At 50.9% G+C, this 20358-nt stretch overlaps 3 protein-coding genes across 6 annotated transcripts; 1 reads left to right on the top strand and 2 right to left on the bottom strand.

The window, feature by feature from the left end:
- Positions 1-25: 25 nt before the first annotated feature.
- LOC128102571 (surfeit locus protein 1) lies at positions 26-2989 on the bottom strand. 4 transcript variants are annotated; one of them, XM_052726447.1, is made up of 9 exons: positions 2865-2986; positions 2537-2588; positions 2176-2309; positions 2010-2092; positions 1178-1369; positions 797-869; positions 542-704; positions 244-325; positions 26-163 (listed from the first exon to the last, which is right to left on the bottom strand). In XM_052726447.1, the coding sequence occupies exons 1-9, from the start codon at positions 2937-2939 to the stop codon at positions 94-96; spliced, it is 924 nt and encodes a 307-aa protein (XP_052582407.1). In that variant the 5' UTR covers positions 2940-2986; the 3' UTR covers positions 26-93. The 4 variants fall into 4 exon arrangements, with proteins under 4 accessions (XP_052582407.1, XP_052582409.1, XP_052582408.1 ...); XM_052726449.1 differs by having other exon boundaries at positions 2176-2349; positions 2865-2926; XM_052726448.1 differs by lacking the exon at positions 542-704 and having other exon boundaries at positions 2865-2989.
- Positions 2975-6859, top strand: Surf2 (surfeit 2). Its single transcript, XM_052726454.1, has 6 exons — positions 2975-3107; positions 3297-3451; positions 3880-3983; positions 5460-5642; positions 5784-5947; positions 6390-6859. Exons 1-6 carry the CDS (start codon positions 3030-3032, stop codon positions 6477-6479), a joined length of 774 nt encoding a protein of 257 aa, XP_052582414.1. The 5' UTR covers positions 2975-3029; the 3' UTR covers positions 6480-6859.
- On the bottom strand, positions 6714-20106 carry Surf4 (surfeit 4). The gene is made up of 6 exons (XM_052726451.1): positions 19921-20106; positions 13403-13589; positions 12186-12262; positions 11523-11566; positions 10941-11127; positions 6714-8815 (listed from the first exon to the last, which is right to left on the bottom strand). The coding sequence occupies exons 1-6, from the start codon at positions 19966-19968 to the stop codon at positions 8549-8551; spliced, it is 810 nt and encodes a 269-aa protein (XP_052582411.1). The 5' UTR covers positions 19969-20106; the 3' UTR covers positions 6714-8548.
- Between the last annotated feature and the right edge of the window lie 252 nt (positions 20107-20358).

Raw genomic sequence — 20358 nt, 5'->3', positions numbered from 1 at the left:
CCTATAAAATGTCTTGAGACCAAGCCAGGGTTTTAAAAATAACAATCTTTATTTTACGTGTAGATCTCTTGGTTAGGAACAGGTTCATTAACTTCACACACCTGGTGTCCGCCTCACAAATTTTTGAAACCACAAGTATGATGTTGCTGCACACAGTCCATACCTGTGATTGAAAGAAATTTAGTTGTCAGCCTATATAGTGGATGGGTAGAGGGTATTGTAACAGGGGACAGCAGGACTAACCAGGTGATGATGTACTGCATGTGCTCATTCCGAAGAGTGACTCTTGTTTGCCCTCCAATGGGTCCTCCAGGGGTTGTACTCTCTGTAGAGACAGTAGGAGTTAATCTCCACCTCTGGTGGTGATCCTGAGCACTTCCATTTGTGTGATAAGTTCCAAGTCACTTTTGTCAGAACCTATCAGGTTTCCTTCTGCCCCCATACCAAACTGCAGGATGAAAACCTGCCAGGGAAAGAAGGGGAGGTGGGACAGTTAACAGCCAACAGTGCTTGCTCTCCCAGGGCAGGTGCCACAACATACGGAAATCTGCATCGATGAAAATGGGCTCTGCGCCTGTTATCTTGGCCATAGCCTCTAGGTCCCGATAATGCCAGTGATTCTGTTCTGGACTGTTCTCGGGGACAAAGGGCTTCCTGGTTTCTGTCAGCCTCACTATGCCAACTAGGTCTACTTCTCCAAGAATCTACAAAGGAAGGCGAGATTGCTTTTTACAGGAGTCCTCTGGAGAATGAATGACTTAATTGTAATCTTCCAGACTGAAGAGCCATGTCTTACCTGGCCTTTCTGTCTGGTCTCAGGATTCACTTTCTTCTTAGGGACAAATCCTCTGTTAACCAGGATGGTGACTCTGGAGCAATAATAAAAGTGTCCCTTGAGGTGAGGAAGGATTCCAGTACAGATCATCACTAATGGTCACTGCAACATCTACAGGACAGTTCAAACAGATATATTTGTTCTGTGTATCCAGTCCAACACTGCTAAGCCTCAGTGACTCAAACCCTATCAATGAACTGGCTAAGAAAACTGTTTAATGTCAGAATTGGAGATCCTGAAAACTATCGGGCAGTATTAGTTGGATCCAGTGGATCCTCAAGGGTCTAAAGGTTGGTTGAGCACAGTGAGAGAAACTGCCAGGCCCAGGCATGGCCTACTCACCCCAAGTCAGAGCAGTGGAAAGGAGTGACTACATAGGCCCCACTTTCCGCTGAGGAGGAGATTCGGCCAGCGTCACGGGCCTCTCGGGCAGGGTCCACCATGGTCCGAGGCATCATGTACAGCTCTTTGGAGTGATCAAAGTGCCCCCTGACCTTCACTGGCCTGTACTCCAGATGTTTCAGTTCTATTGGGCTATAAGGAGAAGGGGGGAAGGGCTGTAGGTAAGCAAGGCTTGTCAGAATCCTCTAAGCAGGTTGCAAGCTACCAAGCCCGCCAGGCAGGAAGGGTAAGAAAGGCTCAGTGAGGCTCATCAGATTACAGGTTGTGTCCTCCAGAGGGGTTATCTCAGCATCAGCCTTCAATGCCACAAGAGTATGTGGATCTGTGCTACCAAACCCAGCTTTTCAAGGGAAGTGTGTGTTCCTGTATGGCTACTTTACATAAATTAACAAAACATGAGTCCAAACTCCCACCTGTTACTTATCCTGAGTTAACCCTTGTTGCAAATTCAAGAGAACAGTACAAAAAATTAGAGGACACTTTAAAAATTGTCACCATATTGATACCTGCATTATCACCTACAAGGAACTGTCACTATGGGGCGATCCTTCAGGACCAGAAAAGGGAAATCTGGCATCGAAAAATACATCTTTCTTTCCTATTTACGTTCCATGCCCTTTGGCAGCTTCATAAAGGCAATCAGCAGCCAGTCTAGTGGGAAATTTTGAGGGCTCCTGCCTAAGGACAAAGAAATTACTGAGAAGACACCAAACAAGCCAGGGCCCCAACTGCTGCTGTAAGTGGGATGGATTGGGTGGGCAGCCGCACTCACTCCGCAGGCAGGGGGATGGGTTCAGCCATGACTCGAGACTCTAATTCTGCAATTAGTCTGAGCTTCCATTTCCGACGCTGGACCTACAGAAACAACATGAGCTAAGCAAACAGCATTGGGGTCCAAGGCTCAGAGACATCTAATAAATTTAGACCCCTGTCTTCACCTGCCAGGTCCCCAGGCCAAAAGCAGTAGCAGGGATAAGAAGCAGGAACCATTGGAGAAAAGAGTCGTCCTCTGCTTTAGCGGTGGCTGCTTCAGCAGTAGAACTGCTACACCTGTTTGGCCTCCAGACAATCCCTGGAGGGAGTTTTACAATACCAGCATGGGGTCAGAAGCCCTAGAACAAACAGAACTGGGTGGCCAATTCACCACAAGACTTCGGTTATGCCCACAGAGGATGGAGGGAAAAGGGCCATTAACAGCACCTGTGCTCAGTCCGCTCCCAGTACAATACACCTAGTAGACCACTGCGGGCTGAATGAAGGCAGGTGGCCCAACTGCAACCAGGTCTGAGCCCTTCTCACCTGAGCGGAAAGAAAGCCCGAGGACGTTCCTTCTGGCAACGCGGAGCGGGGCCTGCAGGGATCGAACAGCCGCGGGGCTAAGCTCGGGAACCTCAAGGCCGCCAAGCGCAAGCACCTGGCACTGTCCAACCCAGTCCCGCTCAACCTCGGGCTAGGTCCGGGACAGGGGCCTTCCCGACCCCGCACCACCCCAGGCTAGGTCCTCTTAGGCTGGGTCCACCCTGGGCAAAGTCCCCTTAGACAGGGTCCTCCTCAGCCCCACTCCACTCTGGGCTCGATCCTCCCGGCCCCTCTTCTTGGGCAGGGTCCTCCCCGGTCCCGCGCTTACCAGCCCCGCGCAGGACCATTGGGGCCACCGCGTCATCCGCTGCCGCAGCACAGAGAAAGCCCTCACGGTGGCCATCTTTGAGCACTTCCGGGACCGAGAAATCTGCTTCCGGGTCGGCGCTCTGCCCCACGTGGTCGCAGCGGCCTCAGATGGGCAACTCACATCATGGACGAACTACCAGCTGATGTGCGGGCTTTCCTGCGCCAGCACCCCAGCCTGAGGCTGCTGCCCAACACTCACAAGGTCCGGGGAGAACCGTGCCGGGGAGGATAGGGCCAGGAAGGAACGGGACCCGGAAGGAGCCGGGGGACCGTGCTGGGGAGGAGTGGGACCGGGGAGTACTGTGCCCGGAGAGCAGTGGGACCCCGGAGACAGTGTAGGAGAAGGGCGGGGCTGGCAAAAACCAGCTGCTGACAGGCGGCCCACCCACAGGTGCGGTGCTCCCTAACTGGCCATGAGCTACCCTGTCGTCTGTCGGAGCTTCAGGTCTACACTCGCGGCAAGAAATACCAGCGACTGTCCAGAGCCTCCTCGGAATTCGATTACACAGCGTTCGAGCCACACATCGTGCCCAGCACAAAGAATCCGTACGTAGATGGCCGGCCAGCGCCTGGGTGCAGAGCCTGTGCCCCCTATTCCGAGCATATAATGACCTTCCACTGACACGTCACCCGAGGCCAGGCTGGACAGTACCACTTTCACCGTTTGGGGACCCCATGACTGTGTGGTTGATATATCCTCACATGGAACTCCCTGAGCCGTTTCCCCATACACGCACCCTGGAGCAGTGTGAAACTGCGGTTTCTTTTTCTTGGATAACAATCTGGGTCCTTAATCCCAGATGCTGAGTGGAATTGTTTGGGAAGCTGTTTTTGAAAGTACGCCTGTGTAGCTGACTAGATGCAGAGCATCCTCAGCAAAACTTCAGGTGTTTGCAGCTTTCAGTCATGGTGGAGCCCACAAGTCTGGTCCTTGGTGTGCACTGTCCATCCATACCCATCTGTTTGCCTTGTAGGTACCAACTGTTCTGCAAACTCACCCTGAGGCACATCAACAAGTCCCCAGAGCATGTGCTGAGGCATGCCCGGGGCCGGAGGTATCAGAGAGCACTCCATCAATGTAAGTCACCACTGGAGGTTCAGGTTTTAGGATGCATGTCCCCTGCCCCCAAAAGCCAGAAAGGTGTCTTGATCATCCTTCATTGTCCATTGCTAGTTGGTCTTGCACAGTGAGGAGAGGGCCAGTGGCTCCTGACCTTACCACCATAAAGCCAGAAGTGGGTCGAGAAGGAGTTATGGTGAACGGTGTGGAGGCCTGTTGTTGCATAGCCACCTCCAGGTGGCTCTCAGGCTGAGGCTGTAGTGCCAGAACTCCAGGACAGGTCCATAGGCATCTGATACTGCAGGAGAACCTTGGGGACTGTTACCAGGATCTGGATTGGTGCAAACAGTCCTCTACGCTGCAGAGGATGAGGGGACTCACAGACCTCAGGTGTTGATGGGTAGAGCCAGGGGTGGGAAGGCATCCCAAGTGGTTTAGAGTAGGAACTCCCGTGGTAATTTAACTTCCAAGTAAGTTAGGGAGGATAGTGCCAGGCCAGGAGAGTTCAGGCCAGCTTAAGGACAAGGGAGGTGAAGGAAGGTCTCCCATGTCACCACAAAATGATGAGGGTAAGAAAGTGACTGAGATTAGGTAACTTGGAGGCTACTGAGATGAAGGAGTTAGGCAGAGCCAGGCCTTAGCAAGGAGTACTTGGGGCGGGGGGGGGGGGGGGGGGATGTTGCCGAGACTGGGGATGAGTAGGAGGCTTCAAGGATTGCACTACCTCTGTCCAGCCCAACAGGCAGATTTCAGAGAATGGGAAGGTAAGGAATGTGCAGGCTGTATCCTATACAGCACAACCAGTTCCTCCCACACATCTTGGAGCTCCTGGAGTTGGTACCTGGGCTGCACTGACACATGGCAGCTAAGGCTTGGATGTGCCCTTGTTAGCTTTGTCATCTCCTGGGTTGTGACAGGGAGGAACTGGGCAGGAATCCCCATGAGAGAGAGAATTATAAAGATGTATCAAAGAGCTCAGATGGAGCCAGAAAGCACTGAGACCACTGCAGGGTGAGGGGCTGGAAGTCACCAGCTGAGTGGCCTGCTCAGGACACTGGGAGGAGACTTTGTGTTGGTACTCATTAAGGAGGCCACAGTGGTCCTGGGAGCAGATGGCAGAAATGAAGTGGGGAAAAGGCCTCAGATGCCAGGTCCCAGTTAGACTGGCACCCCACCCCAAGAGCAGTGATGGCTAGAGCTGGTGTCACCCGCCCAAGGAGATGGTGCTGAACCAAGTGTGAAGTCTAAGAAGCTCAGACCCCTTAATACCTGAGGACAGCAGTGGTGACCCTAGCAAGGCCTTCCTCTGTTAAGTCTCATTCCAGCTCCAAGCTCAGGAGAGCTGAGACCAGGGAGCTTCCCCTGAGCTCCAGCCATAGCCTCCAGGTTGTCCATGCATGTCCAGTAGGATAAAGGAATAGAGCCCTACCACAATACAGCCCATAGCTTAACTGCACCAAGAGGGCACCAGTGTTAAGTTTGCCAGTCTCTTAGATGAGGAGTGTCAGAAACAAGGTGTGGAGTATGTCCCTGCCTGCCTCCTGCACAAGAGGAGGAAGAGGGAGGACCACATGGATGGAGATGGGCTACCTGACCAGAGAACAGCTTTCTGGGAGCCAGCCTCCAGTGACGAGGGAGGATCCTCGAGTGATGACAGCATGACAGATCTATACCCACGTAAGTAGGTACAACCTGGTTCCTGCCCTCATGTTTGTCTCTTGCTAGGTTTCCTGTGGTCCTGCTCTGTTAGCCATGTTTCCCAGGAAAGTGGTGCTTTTACCTATGGTGTAGCTCAGCCAGGCTGTTTGTTCCTTCCAGCTGAGCTATTCACAAAAAAAGATGTGGGCAAGCCTGAGAACACCACTCCTGAAGACTTTCTGACAGACCAAGAGGAAGACACGCCAAAGCAGTCAAGAGAGAAGGGCACTGGGGAAAGAAGAGAGGCCAGAGTGGACCACAAGAGGGGCCGTAAACTCAAGAAGGTGAGTGGTGTGCCGTGAAGTGCTGAGGTCAGGAGGGCTACACTGCCCAGGCTGAGTGAGGCTGGACAGCTAGTGCTCCCCATGGTTTTAGCAAATTCTTCAAGTGCACTGTCAGGTAACAGCCTATAAATATGGAAGCCAAGGCCACGTCAGGTGTCTAGGAGCAGGTCCTGACCAATGGCTTCTCAGCTCTGAGCTGGGTACACAGGAGTCAGGGAACTTAGCTGCTGAGCACCACTTCTCTATGAGGCAGGAATGAGGATTCTGTCAGAGCAGCAGGGTGGACAGTCTAGTGAACTGTGCTGCCCTCTCCCTGGCCCCACACTGACCCAGCAGAGAAGGGGAAACTTGTCGAGAAAGCAGACTGCTCTTCAGCCTTAGACACACAGCACCTTCCCTGTAGTCTTGCAAAGGCCCTAGTCACTATTTTCTGCTTTCACAGAAGCAGTTCACCTCGTTGACCAAGAAGTTCAAGAGCCATCATCACCACAAGCCCAAGAACTTCAGTTCCTTTAAGCAGCTGGGGAAATGAAGTGTACAGAGAAAGCCTCTGGGTGTCCTTGGAACTGACCACTGATGTCCTGACATTGCCTGTTGCCCAGAGTGGGCCTGGAGGTTCTGTTCAGAAGATGGCAGCAGCAGGGACTTCTCTCTCTGCATGGCTTTTCTGTGGTCTTCAGTGACCCTTGCTGATATAGCTCACTGTAGCACCCTGAGCTTGGCCAGGCCCCCACCCTGGCTGGTCACCACATAGGATCACACTATATACCACAAATGCCATTATTTATTTTGATGTTTCCAAAGATCAAAACATTTTCAAACACAACTAAGATATAAAATACAGCATAAAAATGAGGTTTATACCTATTCCCACATAAAGCTAAAGCATTTTCAGAAACCGTTTTTGCCAAACCAATGTGTAGATTTTTTTTTTCCTCCCATCCCAGGCATAGCCCACAGAAAGCTGGTGGATGGGCCAGGGCACCCTTGGGATGGGGGCCACTGCCGAGAGGCATGCACCTGCCTCCTAGAGTCTGCGCCCTATTCCACAAATTGGAATATCATGGAGCTGCCACTGCAAGTAACGGAGCAGGTCGGTGTACAGAGGCAGCTCTGCTTGTCAAGGGACTGGTTGGTAAGGAAATGTCATGGCCTGAGCCACTGCTGGAACTCACAAAGGGAGGAGTAGGCAGGCCGTAAGGCTGTGGAACACAGGCTGGGTGTTGAGAATGTAGATTCAGACTGCAGAGCCAGTGAGGCAAGGGGAAGAGGCAGGATTGACCAAAGATGACTCAGAGGACACAGTCCTACCTACCCAGCTGATGCCAGAAAGGACCTCCAGGACTGCACCCAAGGGTGAGGTAAGCTGCCAGCTCCCCTCCAGGAGTTCTAAGCCTATCTACCTGTTCTCTCCAATAGACCTAGGGGAAGTCCAGGAGGAGCCCAACTACCCTCTTGGCACTACCATGCAAATGAGCAGGACCACAGCATTAAACATCCCCCCCGAACCCCCAAAAAGAGAAACACGGTGTAAGGCAATGTTAGAAAACTTTAAATACAGGACTGAGATCAAATTGGTAAGGCATCACAAATTGTAAAAAGTATCTTGGCTGCATCCAGCAGAGCAAGTTGACAAAAATCTGAGCAAGCAACAGCCTTAGGGAAATGGTGGCATCAGGGCTGTCGATGGGGTAAACTCAGCCTGGAACCGGGAGTTAAGCTGGGGTGAACACGACCTGTGGGGTCCAGGTCTTGCTCTGAGAAGGTCAAGTGTGAGGTAACTGGGTTAAGCCTGGGTGTCTTCAGTACTGGAGCTCCTCACTTGGGCCCCATGGCATTACTGCTCCCCAGGCTGGTTCCATGGTGGGCCATCCCATGAGCAGCTTGCTCTCCTGCCCTTCCCACCACCAGGCTTGGGGGATAGCAGTACCCAAACCAGCAGCTTTCCAAGAACTTCCTGCCCCTGACCCCAGCCCTGCCTGGAGCCATCAAAACTCCCAGGGTACCTTTCACCCAGTAAATAGCATTCAGCCAGCTGACATCAAGGACCTGGGCCAACAGTAGCAGCCATCTCTCCAATACTGTTCTGTTCTCTAGGCTTGGGGTTTCTCTATCATTTTCACTGATCCTATAAAATGCTGGGGCCATTGGTAGGATTCTGAACTGGAGGGTTTTAACTGTTTGGTGTTTGGCTGGACCATCCTAAGTCATTTAGTAATTTGAGCTAAGGATGTAAACGTAAAACTAAAAGGGAAACTGCTCTGAATGATAAAGTACAGCTCAGTACAACCTGAAGGTCCTCAACCCCCAAAAGAAACTCAAAGACAGGACTGAAGCCATAGCCCACCGAACTGTCTCCTTGAAGCCTTGGCTAAGGAATGACCATCCAGCTGGCCAGCCCTGGACAGTCAGACTCCAGACTTTCCAAAGCAGATTTTACCTTCAATTTTCAGGTGTCTGCAAATAAAGTTCTCAAAACATCTGTGCCTTTACCAAGGGAAGGGAAGGGAAGAGGACACATAAACGCTGGCAGTTTGTTGACTCTACCCTGAACCAGTCCAGGGCCTTGTGCCTCAGGCAGGGAGGGGAGGGATCTGTCTGTTACCACTCTTTCTTCTTCTCATCCATGGAGACACCCCCTGGGCCAAGAGCCACCACTAGGAGCAGGCCTCCAATCACTGACATGGTCTGGAAGAAGTCATATTTCAGGAAGTCATGCATGGGTTTATAGACTGGAATTGTCCAGAAGGCGTTGAAATACACGTTGATGGCAAACAGCCAGACGACGAGAGTCAAAGCTGCCAGCTTGGTTTTAAAACCAATGGCTACTAAGATCATCAGAGCTGTGCCCACAATGTTCTGGACGATCTGCACAGATTCAAAGGAAAAACATTCAGATTAAAGGTCAGGAAGAAAGCTGTGCACACTTGTATAACTCTCACCAGGACATGATGAGAGTTGAAAACTATAAGCAGAGGGAGCACACAAACCCTAAGACATACTAAATACTGAACTTCAAGAATTCTATATTAAAGATGCTATGGCTTTACATGTACTCCCCAAATACCATGTGTTGGAAAATCCCCCAAATCCTGTCAGTGGTGTTTGCCAGTTAGGACTTTGGTGAGTAATTAGGCTGTGAATGAAGGCTTGTTCCTCAGTGTCATCCTATGATACCCTGTATTCCGCTGGTACTCTGAGTTCTTACAAGACCCTCACCAGATATGACCTCTTCACCTTGGGCTTCCCTGCCTCCAGAGCCGTAACTAAATAAAACATCCTTCTCTGTAAACAGACCCTTCTGTGGTATTCAGTTACAGCAACAGAGAATGAACTCGGGAAACTGGTGTCAAGAAGTGAGGCTGTTGCTAAAGTAGCACCAGACTGTGGAACAGGGTAATGGTCAGAAACTGGAGACATTTAGAGGAGTATAATGCCATAAATGGGGCAACAACAGCCACTCTGGGAGGAGCTGAGAAGACAAAGGAAAGACTGGGACTTCGCTGGTAGTGTTCAGTGGCCTTGGCCAGCATCCTGTTGCAGTATGAACAGTAAACATGAAACAAGAGTTTGTAAAACAGAGCAAAGGCCATTCTTGTTAGAAAACTGAAATGAAGGTCTGGCGTTGTGGCGCGCACCTTTAATCCCAGCACTCAGGAGGTAGAAGCAGGTAAATTTCTGTGAGTTCTAAGCCAGCCTGGTTTACAAAAACTTGTCTTGAAAAACCATAATAATGAAAGAAAGAAGTTGCAGTGAACTCAGCTGCACTGTGCCCATACCTAGGACCTTAGAGAATACAGAACTTCTATCTGGCAGAAGAAACCTATCAGCAGCAAAGCATTCAGGTTGATACATGGCTACTTTTGATTCTGATTGTTTACAGTAAAACAAGGGTGCAAAGACTGAATTTATAACAAGGAAAATGTGGGAACATGTGAAAAGTTCTCTGGCCATGTGGTAGAGAGTGAAAGATAATTTTTCAGGGTCTCTATGTAACCCCAACTAGCCTTGAACTTACAATCCTCCTGCTTCTGCTTCTTCAGGCACTAGGATTTCAGGTCTGTGCCACATTTCAGGTCTGTGCCACAACTGGCCAAGCAACATTAAAGAAAAAAGATTTGTTTGTATTTGTGTTTGAGTGTATGTGCGGGAGGATGGAGGCCAGAAGAGGGTGTTGGATATCCTCTATCACTCTCCAGCTATCCCTTTTTGAAGAAGGGTCTCTCTCTGAACCTAGGGCTCATTTCAGCTAGGGTAGAAGCAGCAATCTGAACAATCCTGCCTCTGCTCTCCTCAAAGGCCACATTACAGTCTTTGCTAGTAACTAGTCTAGACCAGTTACTCCCGTGCTAAGATTTGAACTCTGGTTCTAACTGGTCGCAGAAAAACCACTCTTAGCCCCTGAGCCACCTCTCAGCCCCCAAACACCACATTTCAGTGTAAAATATTTGGGGAAGACGAGTAAAAGCTGAAGTGCTACCCTGGTCTCTACCATAACTCTGAGAGCTCAGTTCATCTACACCCACCTTAGATACCCATGCTGGGAAACACTCCTCCCCCTCCTCCAACAATGCCCTTCTGCCAACTTCTAAGGTGTGACATATAAAAACCAGAATGTGGGGCTGGAGAGATGGCTCAGAGGTTAAGAGCACTGACTGCTCTTCCAGAGGTCCTGAGTTCAATTCCCAGCAACCACATGGTGGCTCTCAAACATCTGTAATGAGATCTGGTGCCCTCTTCTGGCCTGCAGAATACATGCTGTATATATAATAAATAAAAAAAATAAATAAATCAAAAACAAACAAAAAAACCAGAATGTATTGGCCAACGGTGTAAATTGAACTCTGAAGTAGAGAAGTCAGGAGTCTGCAGAGAGGGCACTGGCCTCTCTCCCTAGCAGGGCTGGGGAGGCTCATTTACAAGCATGGGCTCATCTCAGGCTGTGCTCAGGCACAGCTGTGCTGACAGGTAGCACATGGCTTGGGGTACTCACAGAAAAGAAGCTGGCATCAAAGTGAAGGAGGGTCATGAACATCAGGACCAGCAGGACCCGCCCTCCAAGTTGCATGTACTGCTTGGGGGAGCTCTCACGCATGGTGGGAACACCAGCAAACATGCTCTTCCCTTCTGAGCGGGACTCTGCCAAGAGCAGCAGCAAACCTCCTCCTAAAGCCAGGTTCCTGAGGAACAGAAATGTCACCTACATTTACCAGGCATCTGTCCACCAAGCCAGAGCACACCAAAGCCCACCCTTCCCTTTCTCTAAAACAAACCACCACTCAATGGGACCAGACTGGTCTGAGTTCAACCAACGAGTTGAACCTGGATGCACATGGAACCAAGCTCTGGTCTCTACCCACTTCTACTCAACCCTCAGTCCACACACCCATGCAATATAGAAGACAGAACCCCTCACTATCAAGCCAGGATTCCAGCTGTGGGCGAAAGCCCTGCTGTGCCCATTGAAACCCTGCTTCTCAGAGGCACAGTGGGGACTACAGAAGGTGGCACTAGCCTACAGGTGCTCAGGTGAGAGGGCCAAGGACTCTACTCTTACCACCCAAAATGCACCTACCTCATCAGAAACTTCAAGTCCCACAAAATGCTGTAGGCAATTGTCTGAAGGAACAGAGAGAAAACAATTAGCAAGTTCACACTAATATCTATAGATTTCATAACAGTATGAGGCAGGATCATCCAATGGAATGAGAATATAAGATGTACAAACTATTTAAGACACTGAAGGCAGATCACTGGGACAACTTGGCTCAGTATTTCTAACAGAGAACAGTGTGACCTCTGAACCTGTTTGACTATCAAAGTTGTGCTGTAATGTCCTAGAACACAAAGCGACTGCAAGACCACCAGTACAGCTGAACTATCCTGCTTAAGCATGCAACTCTGGGTAATTAGGCATTCTTACTTGTCAAATGCAGTGACTCCCAGTTCATGTACATACAGCTGCAGCCAATCTGTGGCCTATGTCTCTGTCACAGCAGTTCAGGAAAAAAGGAATGATGGCTCAGTACCTATGGCTAGCACCTGTTTGAGACCATCTGCTCCTAAACCCTAGCTAGGAAGAAAGACTAGCCACTTCTCTCAAAGGAAAAGTGCTCTGGACAGCCAACTACACAGGAAGGGGAAGATGCCAGACACAATACACAGCTCCACCAAAGCAAAGCAAGACCTACCCCACGCCCCATGTACCCAAAGTGAAAACCACTAGGTGTCTGTGTACCTGTAGTGCGATGATTCCGAACAGCCCAAAGCAGGCATACTGCACGAAGTTCCTGCTCAGCACCAAAACACAGCCAGCTAGAAAGAGGACAGAGAGTTAGGGGCTGTGGTGTATCCAGGGCAACAAGACACCTCTGTTCCAGTGCTGCTGAGCTGCAGCACCCCAAGCAAAGCATCTTCCCAGAGCCTTAATGGCAGGCAAGGCCCATGCCCTGGAGCCTGCCCAGCTTCTGAAGAACACTAGTCCAGACCATACTTTGCTGTGGAGAGCCACAGCTCCTTGTGCCAAGGGCCACCAGTGCAGGACTGACTGCTCCACTATGGAGCACATCCAGCAATGCTTAAAAGCACAAGTCCTTTCTCACCTCCAAACATGCAAAGGTAAGAAAGCTGCCACCAGAAGATGGGTTGTCAGAAGATCGATGTGAATCCAAATTCCTTGGTTCTCTGCTGACTAAAACCTTTCGTCCTTTCTGGGCACCTCCTTCTTTGATTGCCTTAACTGCCCAGGCTCTAGCATCTCCTAGCATCTAACATTTACAAAGCAGGGGCTATGTCCAGCTTTTTTGTTTATTTATAGACAGAGTCTCACAATATAGACCCAGCTGCCCTAGAACTTGCTTTATTACATAGGCCAGGTTGGCCTTGAACTCAAAAGAGGCAGCCCCTACCTGCCTCTGCCTCCTGAATGCTGGCATTAAAGGTGTGAGTCACCGTACCAGGCATGTGTCTATAGCAAAAGAAATGAGCACAAGACTGGGAAGGACCATTCATCCAAAAGCTCAGAAGGGCTGGAGAGATGGCTCAGAGGTTAAGAGCAGTGGCTGTTCTTCCAGAGGTCCTGAGTTCCCAGCAACCACATGATGGCTCACAACCATCTGTAATGAAATCTGGTGCCCTCTTCTGGCCTGTAGGCATACATGTAGGCAGATCACTGTATACCTAGTAAATAAATAAATCTTAATTTAAAAAAAAAAAAAGCTCACAGAAATAAACCATGGCTATCATGCTTCAAAGCCCAGGGCATGGCTAAAGCTGTAATCTCAGATGACAAGCACCTGAGTATTCATCACCATCAGTCTTCAGCCTGAGAAGGAGGTACCCAGGCCTCAAGTTCACACACAGCTTCTCAATGGCCAACAACCACAAGTTTGGAGAGTATCATTCAAGGGAACAGGATGCCCCAGAAGAATACTAGAGAGGCTCAGAGCCACTTACTCAACTGTCCCAGGAGGTTGAGGAATACGAAGGATGAGGCCAACAGGTAGCCACAGCTCCACGTACTGTCAATATAGTCACGTTGCTCACTCCACTGGAACCACATGCGAATGCCATCCTCCAAGAAGGTGCTAATCAGACAGAGGCGTGCCACATGAGGCAAGTACTGCTTGGTGACTCGCAGGAACTGCAGGATCACAGAACACACTGGTGAGGTGGCTGCAGCCTCATTACGTGGGCAGCAGGGCAGGGAGACAAGCCAGCTCTCAGCAGCTCCAGTGCCTTCCCAGGGCAGATGCAGTACTCGGCACCTGTTCTAGGTGCTCCCCTCTTAAGTCTAGACACATGTGATGATCTAACACCCAGTCCCAGAGACAAAGACAACATCACATGCATCTGGCACAGAACCATAAGGCAATGTCCAGTACTATCTACCAGCTGTGCTCCAGAGCCATTGGGAGAAATGCCACAAGACACACAGTTTCCATGCCCAGTGAGGGGCATTAACAAGTAGGAGGCACAGACACTTTCTGAAAGGCTCTCTGAGATCTTCCAGCCCAGGGATTCTCACACCTCAGACCCTCACATCCAGGGTTCTCCCCAGCACTGAAGAATACAGAGCAGCAGAGCACCCCTGATGCCCACCCACAAGATGCCACAAGCAGCATTCCCAACTGTGGCACCAAAATAAATGCCTCTATTGTTGCCACCATTTCCCACTCCAACAAAATCCTTCCGGAAAGTTCAATATCCTATGGGGAACTGTGGTACAGATGAACAGTTGTGCTATGGGCTAGAAAGCCCTGGGATGTTCTCAAAGCCTGTATGACCCAAAGCAAGGTTAAAACTGCCAATATGAGAGACTGACAATGACTGCAGTGAAACTCAAGTGTGCAAATCACCAGCAAAGGGCAGTTCTGTAACGCACACCCATGGCTCCCTTTTGTCCCTATGAAGATGGCATTTTGATGGCTTGATCAGGAGGACAGCACACCCTATTGAAGCTAGGTGCAAATGCCATGTAAGTAAACCCCATACTTTTTCATACTTCTCTTGAGAACTGAGCCGCAGGTGAAAGAAATCCAAGGATTGCCTGGAGGCCCAGGAGAAAGATCAAGGAGCTACCCATGGACTGACGTGTCAAGAAGAGTCTAAAGGGCAGAATCTGACCCCGCCAGGGCAGCAGAGTGAACATGCGCTATAAACCAGCTGCTGAAATTGATGAGGATGTATATAAGGAGTATTTCCAAATTCTCAGCACTTTAAAAAGCTTCTTCAAAGCCCAAGACACTGCTAAAGCTGCCAACTCAGCTGCAGAGCACCTGGGTGGTCGGATCAGCTCAGCCTTTAGCCCACGAAGGGGTTGTCCAGGTCTGGCCTGGTCAGTAGAACAGACAAGCTGCACCTGGGACAAGGAACAGCAAAAAAGTCACAGCACTGATGCCCACATCCTTCAGACACGCAGCCTGTGCCCCCGGTGTGTGTCTGCACGTGCTTACTCAGCCCTCCTGAAGAGACGGCAGAAGCCACACTGATGGCACCACAGAGACCAGCCAGCAGCTCTGGGAGCCAGAGCACAGGTACTCAGGCCACTGTTTTCACCCTGTCCAACCAACCTTGTCTGACCCTGGCCAGCAATGTGCCCCAGGCACAGTGAGCCAGTGACTTTGGGAGGCTAGGTGGGGGCTTGTTACCCTTCAACAAGTAAGGACCACACAATTACTAGCTGCTAAGATTCCTTCCCAACTTGCAGAGTGAAAAAAATCTGAAGAGTAAAAAGAGAAGACATGCTTTAAAACATGAAAAATAGCCAGGCATGATGACACAATGCTTGCAATGGCAGCTTCTAGGGAAGCTGAGGCAGGAGGACCACTTAACTTGAGCCTAGTATTTCAAGACCATGTTTGGCAACATAGAGACCCAATCTCACAATAAATACAAGAAGAAAAGAGATTCCAAATTGCTTGAGTTTTAGGGCCCTGGTAGAGAGCACACACACAACATCTTGTTAGGTGAAGGACAAGTGACACCATTTATCCTCCCAGTTTCTGCCTCATGGCCCTTGTGTTCCAGAAATACGCCAGCAGTGATGCAATCACCAGTATCCTATCAGAGAGTAAACACCACCACCACAGATCTCAGAGCGCTCCTGAGCAATGACCCTCATATTGTGAAGCACCTAACGGAAGCTGTGCAGATCACAGGAGGGTGTGGACTCTCAGGCAGCCACAGACACTGGAGGTGTTCTGACTTGCTTCCAAATGAGAACTGTTCCCCAGCACAATTACAATGGGGCTGCACCCACTGGGTGAACCAGCCCAGCCCTGCTGCAGCCTGCTCCTCCCTCAAGAACCTCGCCACAGAAGCTCAATTGCTACAAACACAATCCAGCACAATCTACTAGATGTAGTTAAAACGTCCCGAAGAGTCTGCTCCTCTTAATTGGAGTGTCTGGGTCAAGAGGATTAAAGAGTAGAGACAGTAATGGAGGGAGGGACAAGTCATACCTCCCTTCCACACCAGCATAGTTGGGAGACCGATGCAGTGATTTGCTTCTAGGGGAAAGTGCAGAGCTGCAGGTAATATGTGCTGAACTAAGCACATCTGCTGGGCTCTGCTTTCCAAAGACAAGCGTCTGTCAGGTGGGCACAGGGCACCAGTCACCAGCCCTCCTTTGATGTGCATCTGAACACAGGAGAAAAGCCAAGTTTAACAACAAAGACAGACCCTTCACATGCATGTTGTTCACAGTTCCTGTCTCACATCATGCTGCTGCAAAGTGCTCCCAGCAGCCACATCCCCCCCCCTGTGCTTGCAGGCCACTACCAGTGTCCCAGCTCATACTGGCCACAACTACCAAGAGCAAAGAAACTCCATAACCACAGTTCTCACTGCAGAGCCTGGAAAAGCCAGTGGTGGGTGCTGATGAGGAAAGCTTGTGGGAAGAAAGGCAGTCAAATCAACCCACCTTGACAAACAGACTTCTCATGAGCTTTGCAAACAAGCAGGATGTGCTAACAGGCAGTAAAGCAGCCCAGCAGCTTAAGAAATGATAAGAGGGGCTGGAGAAATGGCTTAGTAATGAAGAGCTCAGAAGACCCAAGCGTGGTTCCAGCACCCACATGGTAGCTTACAACCACCTGTAACTCTAGTTCCTGGGGATCCAATGCCCTCATATGGCCTCTCTGGGCATCAGGCACACAAGTGGTACATAGACATACACTCGGGCAAAATACTCATACACATGCAAAAATTAAACAAAAAAATGAGGAGGGTCAAGTCTGTCTCAGGGGGTCATCGTGTGAGAGGACTGAGGGGATTTAGGACATAATCCTATCTGTCTTGAGACAGGACCCAGGAAACAGGTCAGGATCACACAGGGAGTGCTGCTGCCAACACACAGAGCAGCAACACCAACCTTCTCATGTTCAGAACAATGGATCCAGGGCAGCTGCTGCCCTCAGTTTGGGAGAACTTTAAGGAAATGTCACGTTAGATTCCTGCCTGTTCAAAAGACCCACAAACTCAGGAGCTGAGAGCAGCAACAGGCAGGCAAAGTCAGCTCAACAGTTTGGTGGCTCCCCTAGACTCTAGGACCCCTAGAAAATACCCCCAAGCACTGTATATAGATATCCAACGCACCACGGGCATAGGAGCTGCAAGACCACCTTCCTTTTTCTGAAGACTAGAGCAGTAAAAAGAGGGCCAAAGACAGTGAGGACTGGGCCTCATTTTCCAGGCACTACCAAGTCTCCCTTGTTTCTACCACACTTCCCCAGTAGGGGGCACTGTTCAACCTCCAGTCAAGACCAGCAAGCAGAGCCATGAGTCAGCTACCCCAATCCTTAAGGTCTCAGAGGTACAAGACAAAGCACTGGGAAAGGTAAGGTTCAGCTGCCGCACGCCCCTCCACCCCCACCAGGCCCTACCCAGGCCATATGGTGTTAATCACAAGTAAACAAGTACATGAGGTGCAAGGAACTCATCAGGCCCACTCTGGCACTACTTCAACAAAGGCCCACAGCAGCTCCTTGGTCTAGTTCTGCCACCCTTAAGGATAGGTCAACACACCTAAGTCCACACTGGGAAAGGAAGGCCCCCCAGTGTAGCCTTCCTGTCACCCTGGTAACAGCCATGAGGCAGAATCCATTAAGCACTAATGTTCCTGGTGTAGATTCACTTGGAAGTTACAATCTGTCTAGCTTGAGTCAAGCAGCAGCCACAGGACACGGGTCTGATTTTGGGTTCCCAGCTCTTTCCCACCTGGTTTCTTAGGGTTTCTGAAGGCCTATCTCCTGGCTCTCAGCATTTTCTTCAGGGTCTGGCTTCCTGGGAGCAAGAGAACACCTTCCCTGGCTGCCAAGGGCAAGGAGCTCGATGCCAGGGCAGAGATGTAGCTCACAGGAACCTGCCAGGAGAGCCCCGGCAGTGTATATCCCAAGGGACCAGCCTCCACCACACTAAAAGGAAAGGATGAGTTCTACCAACATATGGGGATGCTGACCTCGGGGTACCAAGACCAGAACTGTGCAGATCATGACAAACCTCTGTGGCCCTGGGAAGATGGAGCCTTGATGGCCAGCCTCCCAGGAAGGTAGGGATGCCCACTTAATGGCTCATTGTTGTCATCACTGTCAGGAACACTTTTCCAAGTCTCAGATGAGAAGCCTGATTTTCTGGGTGAATCTGTTTTTGCAAAGTCAGTTCTACTTTTGTCTTTTAAAGACAAGGCTAGCTAACATGGATGTGCGATACTATCTGACAACACATTAGAGTTAACACCTGATTCCTAACACATTAGATCCTTTCATTTAAAAAGCTGGACCATCAGCACCTTCCTCTATGTGACAGATGAATATTCAACACAAAAGCTCCCAGGACTGGTCACAGTGAGGCCACAGGGAAGCCTGTGGAAGGATCCCTGTTGCCTGCTCACTGGCAACACAGGTCCTGACACTGGTTCAGAAGAGCAGGAGTCACATCTGCCAGCAGTCTCACAGACGCCCCTGTGGTGTCCTCTGCTATCTTCCAGGTGGACTCTGAGGCTAATCCCTGCCAGCTTCTGCAGACACTAACTGGGAATTCTGGTTTTAAGCAACAGGCAATCTGCAGCACTGGCATCTTCACACTGATGTGTAGCTGAAATGTAACTCCAGGCCTGGGATGCAAGCTGCCCTGAACACCAGGCTTGCAGTAGGAGACCCAGAGTTTCTTCCTGGGTGGTGGCCACTGCCAAGTCCAAGAGCCTAAACCAAACACTTGGTGGAGATGGACACGTGTTCCCCACAAAAGTGTCCAGTCCCAAAATTTGGCTGCTTTCGCTTAAATCAAAACAAAATGCATGGGGGACTTCATTAAAGATGAACTTTTCCTCTAGTTGAAATCTATCATTCGATAGTTGGCAGCTGCTTGGAGATATTTTATCTGGGTCAGGTTGTGAAATCCACTTGCAAAATGGAGGGTTTTCCAGTAGAAGATTGTGAGGTGAGCAGCAGCTCACAAACTTCCCCTGGCTATGGAGCCATCTTCTTAGAGAGCTGCTACTCAGAGAGATAAAACTGGGTCACTGACAATTATGTCAATGGAACCCAGCACATGAGGAAGACATGTCTTGGTCCTTGAGAACTTTTGTGTCTTTGTGATGAATACAATCTTAAGGTTGTGTCTTTAACGCAAAATCATGACCTTAAAAAAAACCTTTTCCAAAGGGGGTGAAAATGACTTAAAAAATATCAGTTCACAGGAAAGTAGTTCAACAGAACCGAATGCATGAGAGATGACTCCCCTCCGAAGGAGGGGTAGAGAAGCTTATTTGACCCACAGCTCATTTGAAGATGCTCACACACACTCAAGCCTTCTAGTAGTCTAGGCCACAAAATGCTCCCTCGTATCACCGACAGCCACGAACACACTAAGTGAACCAGAACAGGCTGGCGGATGGGCCCGGCACCACTCAGCCTACAGTGAGTGCTAGTTCAGGCTCCATTATTACTTCGCAGACCTAACGGTGTAATTTCAGGAGTTAAAGGCTCACACCTACACAACTCCCACCCCATTCCTGTGGAACTTAATTTTAAAAAGCGGGTGCCACCTGCGCCTCTTTCGGGCTCTAATCCTGCCCGGCTAATCGCTCGGGCCCAAGCTCGTCCCAGGCCTTCCCTGTGGTTCACTCGCCACCTGTACACTAGGGAAAGCGAGCCGAGGGACAGGCTCCTCTCCTCCGGCGTCGTGGACCCAGGCCGGGCAACCAGGGCAGAGTCCACGAGAAGAGGGAGGGGCAGCATGGTCCCGGACGGAGGGCAGCGGGACGCACACAGAGTATCCCCATCCCCAGGAGTCCCCAAGGGGCTGCCGTGGTTCAGAGGGCAGAGGGCAGAGCGCAGCACCGCGGGCCCTGGGAGCCTCCCTGGCCGACCCCCGCCCAGACGCCCGCGGATCTCTCCGTGGAGCTAACCAGGACCGCGAGGGCGAGCGTCCGTAGGGCCCTAAGGGCTGGAGGGCTGTGGGGCGGGCCGCACCTGGTCGGCGAAGTCCTCGGCCGTGCCCATCAGGTCGTTCTGGCCCATGGCGGCGGCGGCGGCGGGCTCAGCTGGCTGCTCCTCGGCGCTCGCGCCTGCTGCGGCCTCCACAGGAAGTGCCCGGCGGCCGGCCTCGCTGCGCCGCGGCGGCTCTAGCGGCTGCCACGTAGGCCAAGCCTTAAAGGGGCCGCGCCGCCCGCCGCGCCCCGCCCCGCCCGCCGCGCGCCCTCACGCTCCAGACCCCGCCCTCCACGCTCAAGGGGCCGCCCGCCGGCGCTCCGCCCTTTATAGACATGCCCCGCCCCCTCCGCTCCAGGCCCCGCCCCCTATAGCCCCTGCGGGCCTCCTCCAGCCCTATCTCCCGTAGAACCCGAAGCCCTGCCCACTTTACACGCTCACGGTATAACAGGCCCCGCCTACCGCGCTAGACTTCCTGCC

Source organism: Peromyscus californicus, unplaced genomic scaffold (assembly GCF_007827085.1).
Source record: "Peromyscus californicus insignis strain IS unplaced genomic scaffold, ASM782708v3 Scaffold_7__1_contigs__length_154581171, whole genome shotgun sequence".
Lineage (NCBI taxonomy): Eukaryota > Metazoa > Chordata > Mammalia > Rodentia > Cricetidae > Peromyscus > Peromyscus californicus.
This window is presented reverse-complemented; position numbering and strand designations above follow the sequence as displayed.

What these genes read in the sequence shown, in the direction of transcription:
- LOC128102571 (XM_052726447.1), bottom strand. Translation starts at nt 2,939, where the DNA reads ATGGCCACCGTGAGGGCTTTCTCTGTGCTGCGGCAGCGGATGACGCGG. An exon ending in AATGGTCCTGCGCGGGGCTG is followed by an intron (nt 2,589 to 2,864) that starts GTAAGCGCGGGA and finishes CGATCCCTGCAG; the next exon opens with GCCCCGCTCCGCGTTGCCAG. An exon ending in TTTCATCGATGCAGATTTCC is followed by an intron (nt 326 to 541) that starts GTATGTTGTGGC and finishes CTGTCTCTACAG; the next exon opens with AGAGTACAACCCCTGGAGGA.
- Surf2 (XM_052726454.1), top strand. Translation starts at nt 3,030, where the DNA reads ATGGACGAACTACCAGCTGATGTGCGGGCTTTCCTGCGCCAGCACCCC. An exon ending in TCAGAGAGCACTCCATCAAT is followed by an intron (nt 3,984 to 5,459) that starts GTAAGTCACCAC and finishes CCAGTCTCTTAG; the next exon opens with ATGAGGAGTGTCAGAAACAA. An exon ending in CATGACAGATCTATACCCAC is followed by an intron (nt 5,643 to 5,783) that starts GTAAGTAGGTAC and finishes TGTTCCTTCCAG; the next exon opens with CTGAGCTATTCACAAAAAAA.
- Surf4 (XM_052726451.1), bottom strand. Translation starts at nt 19,968, where the DNA reads ATGGGCCAGAACGACCTGATGGGCACGGCCGAGGACTTCGCCGACCAG. An exon ending in CCGAGGACTTCGCCGACCAG is followed by an intron (nt 13,590 to 19,920) that starts GTGCGGCCCGCC and finishes GTGATCCTGCAG; the next exon opens with TTCCTGCGAGTCACCAAGCA. An exon ending in CAACCTCCTGGGACAGTTGA is followed by an intron (nt 12,263 to 13,402) that starts GTAAGTGGCTCT and finishes TCCTCTTTCTAG; the next exon opens with CTGGCTGTGTTTTGGTGCTG.